Source organism: Phodopus roborovskii, unplaced genomic scaffold (assembly GCF_943737965.1).
Source record: "Phodopus roborovskii unplaced genomic scaffold, PHOROB, whole genome shotgun sequence".
NCBI classification, from domain to species: domain Eukaryota; kingdom Metazoa; phylum Chordata; class Mammalia; order Rodentia; family Cricetidae; genus Phodopus; species Phodopus roborovskii.
In genome coordinates, this window is record NW_026125480.1 from 117,296 (window position 1) to 131,043 (window position 13,748).

General features: G+C 38.0%; 1 protein-coding gene across 1 annotated transcript; it reads right to left on the reverse strand.

Annotated features, from left to right (window-relative positions):
* Positions 1-8,408: 8,408 nt before the first annotated feature.
* LOC127215573 (zinc finger protein 883) lies at positions 8,409-12,747 on the reverse strand. The gene is made up of 4 exons (XM_051175977.1): positions 12,694-12,747; positions 11,417-11,543; positions 9,475-10,011; positions 8,409-9,396 (listed from the first exon to the last, which is right to left on the reverse strand). The coding sequence occupies exons 1-4, from the start codon at positions 12,721-12,723 to the stop codon at positions 8,420-8,422; spliced, it is 1,671 nt and encodes a 556-aa protein (XP_051031934.1). The 5' UTR covers positions 12,724-12,747; the 3' UTR covers positions 8,409-8,419.
* Between the last annotated feature and the right edge of the window lie 1,001 nt (positions 12,748-13,748).

The following is a 13,748-nucleotide window of genomic DNA, read 5'->3' on the forward strand; positions in this document are numbered from 1 at the left end:
TAGTTTTTGCTTCAATGTATTCCCCTACCGTGGTATTTTGGCAAACTGGTCCTATATTATGGGTGCATAAACATGCATCCCCAAGAAAGACAGATCTTATCCCCAGGCAATGCTTTCTATTATTCAAAAGACATACAAAATAAATATTCAAGTTTTTGACAAAATGCCGGATGTAATTGTTACTCCCTATACTCAACAACAGATACAATGGCTTCAACAGTTTGATGAGGATTGGACACATTTCTTATGTTCCACACCCTGCCGCTTTGATAGTCATTTTCCTTCCAGTAAGTTAACTCATTTTTTAAAAATTCACCCTGTGTATTTCCCAAAATCCTCTAAAGGGGCTCCACAATGTATTTACAGATGGCTCTTCAAATGGTTATGCAATAATTGTTTCTTTCCCATTATCAAATGCTCTATACTTAAAATCTGCACAATTTGTGAAACTAGCTACAATACAATTAGCCCTTGAACATTTTTCTGATGAGCCATTTAACTTATACACGGACAGTAAATATATGTATCATATATTGGCTCCCTTAGAAACTGCTGCTTACATAACTCCAGTCTCTCATGTACAAGAATATTTACTAACCGTACAAAACCTACTACGAAAGCGCTCTCATCCAATTTTTGTAGGACATCTCCGAATGCATTCTGATTTGCCTGGCCCTTTAAATAAAAAAAAAAATGCCATTGCTGATTTTAATACTAAAACAAATAATGCCATCATGATGATAAAAGAGTCTGGTTATAAATCAGCCTACAAAGATCATACAACCTTCCATCTTAATGCAGGGTCACTTAAATTCCATTTTAAAATTACTAGAGACCAAGCTATTGATATAGTTAAAAATTGTCCCCTATATGCAGAGTTCTTACCTATTCCACACCTTGGAGTTAACCTCCGTGGTGTCACACCTAATGATATCTGGCAGATGGATGTTACTCATGTTCCTTCCTTTGGTCGACTACAATTTGTTCATGTATCTGTGGATACCCATTCTCATCTCATATTTGCCTCTGCTCATACTAGAGAAAGGCTTAAGGATGTTAGAGTCATTGTTTACAAGCCTTCGCTTATATGGAAATGCCCAGACAATTAAAAACTAATAATGGCCCTGCTTATACTAGTCAAGGTTTTAATTCTTTTTACAAAAAAATTTTTATCTCACATAAGATGGGTATTCCTTATAATCCTCAGGGTCAGGCCATGGTGAAACATACACACCACGCAATTAAAGCCTATCTTCATAAAACAAAAAAGGAGGAGTTTAAGGATCTCCTGATAATCACCTTTCTCTTGTCCTTTATATTTTAAATTTTTTAACTATTGATGGTGCTGCTCGATCTGCGGCCGACCGGCATTGGCGCCCTCAGTCATCTGACTATGGCTCAGTTATGTGGAAGAATGTCACTACTGGAAAATGGTGTGGCCCCGACCCAGTTCTAGTATGGGCAGGAGGGTCAGTTTGTGTCTTTCCACAAATGCAGATGTGGCCTTTTTTTCCTGACCACTAATTATCATTTGGATCAAGCAGCTATAAATTTACACTTTGATCCAAAAGACAAGAATTTCACCTTCATCTCAGGCATTGTATTCTGGTTCCATTCTTTTTGTTGTAACCAATGCTACTAATTTTGGAGAAAGTTTCAATTGTTTTCAGCAGGTCTGCCAACTCTAACAGTTGTCCTGTGCCATGTACCCCAGGTGTGCAGCAGAGAGGAAAGGAGATTTCAGGATCACGGCTGCCAGTGCCGCCTTCGCCACTGAAGCAACAGTTTCTACCATAGCCCTCTCCCAATCTGTAAATACTGCAAGCACAGTGGATCAACTATCAGGTGATTTGGCTTAAGCCTTAGTTACCTAAAACACACTTGATTACTTAGTACAAATTGGCATTTTTAAACTAAATTTACAAACTAGCATCCTATAGGAACACTTGAATTTTTGTGAGAAGCTCATATGGCTTCTTGTTCTCTTTCACACATATCTGTGTTAATGCATCATTTTTCTCCAGAAATCCTGGAATGATCAGTTTTTAAGTTATACACATGCTTTAGCCATGCAGATCATTAGCATCTATAAAACGGGAGTGCCACTTGCCAATGCAGAAGGCCTTTTACAAGGACTTCAACTTGTGGGCAGAACATTGGGGTTTGTAGCCCTTACACTTGGTGCTACTTTGCCACAACATTGGACAGGCCCAGGCCAACTTTCTAACAAGACAGATACTGTCTTTGGCTCCAAAAAAAAAAAAAAAAAAATCCTCTGCCCACATATGGCTAACAAACTATTCACCAATGACAGGAAGGCAGAGGGAGCAAATATCCAACCTAAGACAGAAAGGTTACAGGCCTGGGTGACCTCTTCAATGACGGGTAAGAAATTATGCTGGCGTCCTCTGCCACCTAAGGCAGATGTTAATTTATATTAAAAGAAAGGGGGACCTGTAGGGCCCTACATGGACCCCTGATGTGCCTTAAGCTAGCCTGAAGCTGTTGGCCAGAACTCCTTGCCCCAAGGCTTTTGTTGGTACTCTTCCCATTTTGATGACACACACCTCGTGACAACACACACCTTGTGACAACACACACCTCATAGGGAGGAGCTAAGCCTAAAATTCCTGTAATTTTCCACTGTGCTATAAATCGGTATTTAAGCCCGTTCTTTTCAATAAACAGCATTCGACATTTGGCGTTCTGACTTTGCCATTAAACAAATGGCCCGCTGTCTTGCCTTTATTTCAATCTCTAAGCCTTCGCTCAATTCGTAAAACAGATGGTAGCGCGGGCACTACACAGAAACTCTCCATTTCTGTTGAAATTAATTGCTTAGAGTTTTAACCTAACAGAATTTGAATGAGAATGGGAAAATCATGTGTCAGTGACCCTGTGTTATATGTGTATTCTGTTTCCCATCTGCTTTTTCTATCACATACACTTTGGTCAAGGAGAGATTCATTTTTGCAAGAAGGTACTCTAATTGATCAGTGCATACAAACCTACATGTGGCATATAGGTGAATCTCATGTGAATTTTTGCTACTGTGGTTGTTGAATACCCTGTACACTTATGTGCATGACAGGTACAGTAAATTGGATTCTCACTGATAGTCTCTGATTTCTTTCTTTTGTATTGCCTATAGGATGTCTACATGTCCTTGAACTAACTTGTATGCCATCATAGAGCACTATCTAGTAGCTGATGGAAACAGAAGCAGAAACCTACACTAAACACTGAGCTGAACTCCTGGATTGCAGTAGCAGAGAGAGAGGAGTGATAAGAAAAGTCATCAAGACCAGGCTACAGAAACCCACAGAGATAGCTGACCTGAACAAGGGGAGCTATGGACCCCCAAACTGATAGCTGGGAAACTAGCATTATAACTACTCAGACCCCCTGAAAATGGGTCTGGGCAGATTAAGGGACCCCTGATAGTGGAAACAGGATGTATCCCTGGTGCACAAAAGGACTTTGGGAGCACATTCCCTATGGAGGGATACTCCCTTAGTCTAGAGGCAGGGGGTATGGCCTAGACCATACTCTAAATGACTTGACAGATTTTCATGATCCCTTCTGGAAGGCATCACCGTCCCTAATGGAGTGGGGGGGGGGGTGAGAGGGTTGGGGGTATCGGGAGAAATAGAAATGATATGTAAAATAAGAAAAATAGAAAAATGTCCAGGAAGTTCTCATTAAAACAGAGGAACACAGTAACAAAAGTGTTCCCTTCTTAATGATTTGCAATATTTGCTTCAAAATAAATATGCCACTTTTTCAAAATTAAGAAAATCATGCTAAAAAGACATGAAAATTTGAGAAAGCTGTAATCCTGTAATAAAGAGTGTTTCAAGACAGCAGTGTTGATTCAGTGCTTTAATCTTAGCATGAAGAAAGCAGAGACGGATCCCATGTAAATCCAGACTTTGTCAACATGGCGAATTCACAGAGAGAGAGGGCAATAGGCTAAAATAATTATTCAACAAAATGAAGCCCATACCAATCAGCACCAAGGTAAGTTAGTGATTTTGGTGGAAGAGGGTGACAAAAGACAGTTAAAAGTCAATTTTTCTAATATAATTGAGTGATCATAATTACCTAAAAGAAGCATTCCCATTTTGTCCTAATCTATAGTGCATTTTGTAACTGTAAATATACTACAGCCAGATATTGTGTCTTGGCAATTAAACTCTGCTTTTCCACACTCATTAAGAACTTATTAGTCCCACCTGGCACCACTATTCCTGAACAGATTGAGAACCACAGGCCATTACCACTTGGCTTAGGTGGGTAGAAGACAGGCATGGGTTCAATTGGTTGTCAAGTGGATTAGGTGGTGCCACCATGGTGAGTGAATATTTGGTGGAATGGGAGAGAGCCTGTGTGGTTTGTGTGGAGAGAAGCTTATCTGAAGAGGCAAAGGTGGCACAGAACAGTTTGATGTGACATCTAGACATGGGCTTCTGCCAAGAGAAATAATGTCTGTGTCTGTGGCCACACCAGAGCCTCAGCCTGTGTTGATTTCTGTGGCTCCTGTTACCTTCCATGACCATGTGGATACCTTGTGTATGGACTGCCAATTGGGTTCAAGTTGGTTTCTGGGGGCCATGCTTCTGGTGTTTCCATGCTGATCTGTGTGGTCTGCACTGATTCCAATGGCAATGGTGACTGATGGAACCAGACAGCTGCTAAGGACCATACCTGGTTCTGTGGTCCTACTGCAGCCAGGGACTGTGTTGATGGCTATGGCCTGTGTTGCCACCAAAGGCCACACAAATGTCTGAGACTTGTGCAACCACCTGTGGTCATGTTTGTGTCTGAGTGCTATCCTGCTTCTGGGGCCATTCATATCTGAGTGGGTGGTGGGGCACCCTGGGACCATAATGTGGTCTGTGCTAGAGCTGCTTTTGAGGGATATGTCTGGGTCCTCAGACCTACTGCAGCTAAGGTCCTTTTGGAAGTCCGTGGCTCCTGTTGCAAATGAAATCCATGCACATGTCCAGGGTCTCTTCCATCACCTGAAGGTAAGTTGGTGTCCAGAAGCCATTCTGTTATTTGGTTCATTCTTATCTGGCTGGCTTGTGCTGTCACAAAAGCCAAAATGATTTATGGGTTCAAGTTGCCTCCAGGGGCCATGTCTGGGTCTCTGGCCAGATGCAGCAGAGGTCTGTGTTGATATTCATTGCCTGTTATACCTGCAGTCCAAGTGAACCATTTTTGAAATCCAAGGGCTGTTGTGACCATCGCAAGCTCCAACTCAGCTATCACCAAAGTACACACTGGAAAGTATACCTCATCTATGATTTGCTAGAAGCAGTATCTGCAGAACCATACCCACAGAATGTCCTAATTTGGCATAAAAGAATATCTGAGAGGAGCTTCAATGAGGGTCCAGAATTGATGATGTAGTAGAACTTGATCAACAATTCATTATCTAATGAACAATTGAAAGTAAATTTGTTTGGACAAATGGGTGCACTGCATGTCACACCATAGCTTCCATTACCACTAAGAAAGAAGCGATGGAGAGTCAGAAAAGATATAGGTGAAATTATTATTTTTCTTTTTTTATGGCTGTTGCATTTGTTTTGTAATTTATATTTTTCATTTATTTGTAAATTTTTTCTTTAAGGAGACATTAAAATGGTGAAGGGTAGATACAGAGAGGCTGGGAGGCAAATGGGATTGACATTCATGTAGTAAAATTCCCCAAGAATCAATAAAAAAATGTTAAAAAAACAGATGAAGACACATTGTAGAATGTAGTATTTGCATCCTAGTGCATAAACATCTCAGATAAAAGATTAATGTGGAGCATTGATTTCCTTACAAAATGGTAATAGTTTAACCACTCAATAAATTATACTTTCTGATTCAATCAAATATGCACTGGCTACACATGGGACTAATATTTAGTCTGCTCCCAGGGTTTGCCTAAACTCCAGTAGCAAAGGCCATTTGCTTGAACTGGCAAGTGATCCAACAATGGACTGAGAAAGCATCAATTAATTTAAATTTCAAGATTTTTGTAACTGCCAGATAGTAGGAGAACCTTGTTTGGATACAAGTGATGTGGCAAACCCTCTTTCAGATGATTCTTTTGTAGCTCAATGTAGTTATGATTTCTCCACATTGTCTCATATGGTGTCCTGCAACTAACAGGGTATTCCTGGTGTTGTAATATCTGGTCTGTTTTGTTCCTAAAAGTTCAGCCTGTGAAAGTCCCTCTAGGAAAGCCCACCAGGCTTATGGAATCTCGTTCTTACAGAATCCAGAAATGCTGCTGAGGGTTCCAATCATGCAGACTCTGCTTCCTTTGCAGTCACTCTTCTGGAATGGTAATTATTCCTACCCCATCATTTGCATATGACCACCTCTAACCATGCACTCTTCCACACAGCTCCAACTGTCAAGCGAACTTGTCCCATCTTATACAGCCTTGCTACCACCATGGACAAGAACTATATGTATTAATAGTTACAGAATGAAGAAGACAGTACTATGAGGGGTACAATGTGAGATGTCTTCTCATAGTGCACAGGTTTAAAAATTTACCATGATATTGTTAATGTTGAAGGATTTTGGTCAGTGATTTTTTTTTTTTTAACCTACATTCTATATGCATGGAAAGTAGATACAACCATTGAAAATGGCACCCCCACTGAAAGGGTTTTTTATTTCCAAAAGAATCACAGCCCATATCTGTAGGCATATCTCCAAGTGAAAGGGCATGATATTTTGATGGCTAAAATCTTCTCCTCAGGTTAATGACTTGCCTGAGTTTCTTCATTCAAGAACTCTGAATCCTCTTGGTTTCAGAGAACTCTTGAAAATGTTATGAATCCTATTTCCTGACTTAATTAGCTTCCCTTACCAATAACCAGGAGACTATTCCACAACATCATATGCATCAGGTTTCTCTACTCTGTTTCCATTATGAAGTATTTCAGGTTGAACAACTAAAAATTTTAATGAAAACTGTCCTCCATTTATATTTATTCAAAATTTCAGTCTGAATAAACTCTTGATGTTTTCTAAAATTTTAACAAAACTTAAAAGGCTTTCACAACCTTTTTATGACCATAATGATCCTGCAGTGTGAAGTCTCAAGTGTACCTATGAAGAGAGCTTGGTTAAAGCACATGCCAATTGTTTCCTTTGGCAACTGTTAAGCAGGTATGAATTTTCAGATGACTTTTTAGGTCTGAGAGGCAGGCAAATACTTTTCCTTATACATTCTTAACTTTTCTCTCACATATGAATAGCTGGGGTGCTTTTGAAGATAAAGCGTTTCTCATACTGACATTTGTGGTGATTTGATTAAGTATATCACTCATGTTTGAATGCTTTGCCTATAGGGAGAGTGGCTCTATGAAGAAGTGTGTCACCATGGAGGCAGAGACTGAGGTCTCAAACGTGCTCAAGCCATACCTAGTACACAGCTCAATTTTTCCTGCCTCGGGATCAAGATGTAGGACGCTCAGCTCCTTCTCTACTACCATGTCTGTCAGCATGTCACTACATTTCCCATAATGAAGACAATGGACTAAATTAATGAAACTATAAACCAACTGCAATTAAAAGCTTCTCTTTAAAAGAGTTGCTCTGGTCATGGTGTATCTTCAGAGCAATACAAGCCAAACTAAGAAAGATAATTACGACTGTAATGTTTCTATTTTGAATGAGTTCTAAATATATGCTAAAAAATGAGTAAAAAGCCAAGGATTTCTCATATTTGCTATATTTCAGATTTCTCTTCTGTATGCATTTACTGATGTGTGTTGTTCTGCTCTCAGCTTAGAGGTATCACCTGACTGTGGTCCCACAGCCCTGACTGAAAACTGTGTTGCTCAGGCAGAGCCCTACTGGGGTGTCTGGTCTTGTTGGCATTGGTTCTACAACAGTCACAATAAGTAGTTTTAAACTAAGTCTCAATTGTTTTATTTGCTGAATCTGGGTCAGGAGTTAGAATGGTGGGGTGAAAACCTACCAGTTCAGAGGGCAAGAAGCAAACAACTAACTTCCTCTTTGGCCAGAGGCCCAGCATAAAAGAGTGTCCATCGAACCATATAAAACCAAAAAGACTGAAAAACTCCAAGTTACTTCCTACTCTTACCGTGAGTCTTATCTGTCTGCCATGCACCTCCATACACTCTGGATATTTCTGGTCAACTAGTGCTAGACTCCAACCCTGGCCCAAATTTGATACTATTAACACTAAGATTTCAGACTACAATCACATACTTACAACACATTCTGAGAGATGAGTCAACACTAAAGGTTTTTTTTTCACATTTGCTGCATTATAAAGTCTCTCAAATAAATAAATATATATATATATTCTCTCTGTTGCGTTCCAAGCTTCTTTTTCATGTAAAGGATTTCTAGCACTCACTACATTATGTAAGTTTTCTCACTTATGAGTTTTGAGATGTCTTCTAAGATATGAGCCATGCAAAAAGGATTTATCACATTCACTACATTTGTAATTTTTCTCACCTCTGTGTATTCTCTGATGAATTGTAAAATATCCTTTCTGGGTAAAGGATTTGCCACATTCATTACATTTGTAAGGTTTCACTCCTCTATGAATTCTCTGATGAATATTAAGATGAGTTTTCTGGGAATAGCATTTGTCACAATCATTACATTTGTAAGGCTTCACTCCTGTATGACTACTTTGATGATGTGTAAGGTGGTCTTTCCTGGAAAAGGACTTGTCACATTCATTACATTTGTAAGGTTTCTCTCCTGTATGGATTCTCTGATGAATTCTTAGACTGCCGTTTGAGGTAAAGAATTTGTCACATTCACTACATTTGTAAGGTTTCTCTCCTGTATGGCTTCTCTGATGTGTTTTATGATCAGAGATTGTAGTAAAGTATTTGTCACATTCACTACATTTGTAAGGTTTCACTTCTCTATGAAGTCTCTGATGAATATTAAGATGACTTTTCTGGATATAGCATTTGTCACAATCACTACATTTGTAAGGCTTCTCTCCTGTATGACTACTTTGATGATGTGTAAGATGGTCTTTCCTGGAAAAGGATTTATCACATTCACTACATTTGTAAGGTTTCTCTCCTGTATGGATTCTCTGATGAATTCTTAGATTGCCTTTTGAGGAAAAGGATTTGTCACATGCACTACATTTGTAAGGTTTCTCTTCTGTGTGGATTCTCTTTTGTGTTTTGTGATCAGAGTTTGTGGTAAAGGGTTTCTCGCATTCATTACAAGCTTTCTCTCCTGTGTGCATTCTATGATGTCTTCTCAGAGACGAGGAACCATAGGATTTGTCACATTCACTACTTTTGTAAGGTTTCTGTCCAGTGTGGATTCTGTAATGTCTTTCCAAGTTTGATGTATGAGAAAAGCACTTATTATATTCTGTACATTCACAGAGTTTTTCTCTTCCATGTATTTTATAATGTTCTTTCAGTTGAAAAAAGTGAAGAAATGATTTACTACATTTTGTACAATTATAGGGTTTCTCTAGTCTAGTATAGGTTCTCTGATGCCCAATGAAGCTTGAGTGAGTCTTGAAGCATTTTCTACCTTTCCAGCACTGGTGTGGTCTCTTCCCATGGTCTGTTTCTTTCAGTGAGATTTCTGTTTTAGAGTCAAAAGCTTTATCATACTCAGTACTTTTGTGTTCTTCCATATGTCTATGAACTCTTTGATTTTGACTAATGATGGAACACAAATTTAAGCAGGTTATTCTCTCTTCATATTTGCAGGGTTCTTCTCCAGCATTCCTAGTTTTTGGTCTATTGAGATTTAAGGTGGCAAAACAGGCATCCCTGTGGTTTCCAAATCTGTACTTGTTGTAATTATCTGCAGTGTCACATGTGTCATAAGGTGTACATTGCCAGGATTCACGAATCACATTGGCAAGCTCATTACATTTATAAATCTTTTCTTGGATATTTTGATGATCATGGATAAAGTGCTTTGTGTCTTGATGGAATTGCTTCTCACATTTACCACTACTGCAATGGTTCTCTGAAAAATTAGTAAAATTGTGAATAATAGCTATTAATGCATGAGTAACAGATTCAATTAACTAATGTTTTCTTAGGTTTTCTATGACAAATAAACTAGTAACTTTCAGGGACAGCACTATTAACGGGAATTTTCCATTTTACAATCACTAAATGGATGCTTTTAAGAATCTCCAATCTGACCAACATCAAACCACTAGAACTAAAATAACATACACATACTTTTCTTACATTCTTTTTTCCCACATTTTCACATCCTGACTGCAGTTTTCCTTCCCTCCACTCTTCCTGTTCCATCTCCCTGCCTCCACATTGTTCCCCATCAACTCCTCAGTTGTATTCTAAAAGAGGCAGGCCTCACATGGGTGTCAACAAAGCATCTCAAATTAAGTTTAGGTATATCTAATCCCCTTCATTTCTATTAACGCTGTGTGAAGGAACCAACTCTGAGAAATAATTTCCCAATAGCAAGCCAAAGCATTAGGGAAGGACTTGATCCCAATGCCAGGAGACACACAAATAGACCAAACTAAACAACTGTCATACAGATGTAGAGGACATAGGTCAGTCCTGTGTAGAGACTTCTCATTCTTATACAGAAACTGTACCATGTAGCTGGTCAGACACATAGTTATTTGGGAAAGAAAAAACTTGAGAAAGAAGCACTGTGGAGAATTATCTGAAACATGTTTCCCTGCTTTTGGGTATTTAAGAGAGTCACATAACTTGAAACACATAACCCAGATTGGCATGGAACTCACCATGGACTCTTAATTAGCCTCCAAAGTGAAAATATTAAAATCATGCTGTGCTAATACTGAACATAGCAATCATATCACAAAATAAATAAATAAGCTGAACACACAGCACTTTCTCTAAAACCTTTTGCTTTGTTTATAATCAAAAATAGATGATTATGGGAGTTAAATCCAGTAACAAAATAAAATTATTCTAATTTCATGCAGAGAAAATTCAATATTCTTTGATCTTTGAAATGTCCTTTGACTAATACATAGGAAGGCTAAAGAGATCACAGAAAATATAGCATTAGTTTCTATTCTATAGAACAGGGAAAATGAGCTGGGTTCGGTGGCCCATGCCTTTAATCCCAGCACTTGGGAGGCAGAGGCAGGCAGATCTCTGTGAGTTCGAGGCCAGCCTGGTCTACAGAGTGAGTTCCAGAACAGCTTCCAAAGCTACACAGAGAAACCCTGTCTGGAAAAAAACAAAAAAACAAAAATGAAAAAAGAACACAGAAAATATAAATGAAGCACCATTAAAAGGTTATATTGCTAACTACAATTTCTCTCATTTCTGGCATTTTCTAGTTTCACATAGTTTATAGATACACAAAGTAGGGAAATCAAAAGGATGAATCAGGAATTCCATGAGAAGAGAATTCTTACCCACAAAAAGTACATTGTTGTAATTCTCCAACATCACATCCATGTACAAAGACCTCTGAGCACAGTTTAGACAGTCCCATTCCTCCTGTGAGAGGTCCACAGCCACATCCCTGAATGATAACAGACCCTGTAATGGAAAGTTACATATTTTCCATTCAGAGCTTCAAAAAATGATTACTTGGAAATCAAACAAACAAAGTATTGAATTAGAGAGATGTTTGTGATATTGATGAGGCACAGCAATTTTTAAAGGACAAGAGTTTCCTAGCAGTGCTGTATTGCTACTCTTTCAAAGACAATGAATATTAAGACATAATGTAATGTTTACACCCATTGGGTCTCTCTCCTCCATGAATTTTCTGATGTTTTCTAAGACCCGAATAGCAGATAAAAGATTTATCACAATCATTAAATATGAATAATTAGTCTGATAATTTATGTGTAGAACCAAGACACTACTCTCTAGAAAATTCTTACTAATATATTCCACATATTGCCATACAAATGTGGAGACAGCACTGCTTGGTCCCTTCTGCTAATGAAAGAAAAGATGAAGAAAAAACAAGAATTTTCTAAAGAGAGTTACACAATAGAAATCTCTCCTGAGACTCATACATTTCCAGTGTCACCACACGCCTCATCATTGTGTGACATAATATGACAAAAAGAGAAAACCAAAATACTGTAAACATCATTTCTTCACAGACACAACAACTTTCTAGTAAGATAAGCCACATATTCCTTCCATCATCTGGGCTCTCTTAGGTGCTAAAATATTTACGATTAGGGTTCAGGATAGAGAGTCTTTTCTAATTCTACTCTCTATAAAGTGCTCCATGACATCACTGAAAAGGTCCATGTAATAGTTATGTCCATGTTCTCAAGCCTGTTTCTGGAAAACTGTCCATTCCCCAAATGGAACTATTTGGCACATGAGACAGCCCTACCTCATTATTCAAATAGAATACAACTCCATTCTATGGAAAAATGGCCATCAATATATTTCTTGAGTGTCATTTACAATAGCTTGTGTTTTAGAACTTTATACATCAAGTCTAAAGTCCATGGAATTTCACACCCTCACAGTATAAAATCAAGGAAAATATAATGGGGCCAGTCCCTGCTACATAGTTGAAAGATTTAAAGACATAATCTTGAATATAAGAAAAGAAAAAAAGCAGATATCTTCTATAACATTGACAGTGGTAGAGAATCAAAAATCTAAATTATTTCAATAATAAGAACAATTTTCAGAGAACTGTGGATATCACACTGACCTGGAGAGCATTTATCACAAAAGCATTCATTGTTCTCGTTGCTCTTCTCTGAGTTTCTCACGCAGGAAAAAATAAATAAATAAAAATAAAAACCTGGAATTCTTGTTGAAATTTCACATCTAGTTGTCAAAAACAGAAATCTGAAAAGAAAAGAAAGCAACTCTGTTTTGGTCAATGCTATACCATACAAAAAGATCCCACAAACCAAAGGATATCAGAAATCTTGTCAACATTCTGACCACAAGAGAACATGGAAGGTGACATTTAGAGTGGTAAGAGAAAATGACTATGAACCTTATCATTGTACCCAGAAACATAGGCTCTTAAAAATCATGCAGAAGCAAGGGTACATGAAGAAGGGTAGAAAATGACATGTCATTCACTCAAGGCACACTGCAGATCATGATCAGAGGAAAAATTGACATAGAAATATCAGAGATAAAATAGCAATGGCAATCCAGGAAATAAGGCACTTTACAAAATGAATAGTTAAGTAGGGCAGCTTGGAAGTACAGTTTTATTTTCAACACACAAAACAGCAAACTACCATTTCTAAATAGAAGGAAGAAAATTACTACACCTCATATTACCCACAAAAAGATAGGAAACAAATCATGAATAAAAGCCCTATGATATGAAAATACCAGTAGAAAGAGATGTCATAAGAGAAACTTCAAGACATTTTATAACTCCCAGATGGAAAATAAACTGGGGAAAACACTTTGTTCAGTAATTCTTTGGAAAATATACTCCCTGGTTTAAATAAACATGAAGTGGTATTTTATGTGACTAATATCTAAAAATCTCACAGGGGATACCTGAGTGTCATATGGAGTGAAGTAAATAGAAAGGGAGAATTAGACAATATTGATGTTACTTAAATTTTTCCAAATATTGACACAAAAATACTTATAACAAGTTCATGAATTCCATATGATGTTTCACTGTAGAACCTTCAGAAACACATATGGAACATGTAACAATCCAATGAGATGAAGTAGAAACATCTGTTTTCAAAAGAATGTATTCAGTAGAATGAGAAGTATTATAGCTGT

Coding starts and splice junctions, on each gene's coding strand:
- LOC127215573 (XM_051175977.1), bottom strand. CDS start 12,723: ATGAATGCTTTTGTGATAAATGCTCTCCAG. Junction 11,544..12,693: donor TTGTGATAAATGCTCTCCAG/GTCAGTGTGATA, acceptor TTTCCATTACAG/GGTCTGTTATCATTCAGGGA. Junction 10,012..11,416: donor CAACAATGTACTTTTTGTGG/GTAAGAATTCTC, acceptor CTAATTTTTCAG/AGAACCATTGCAGTAGTGGT.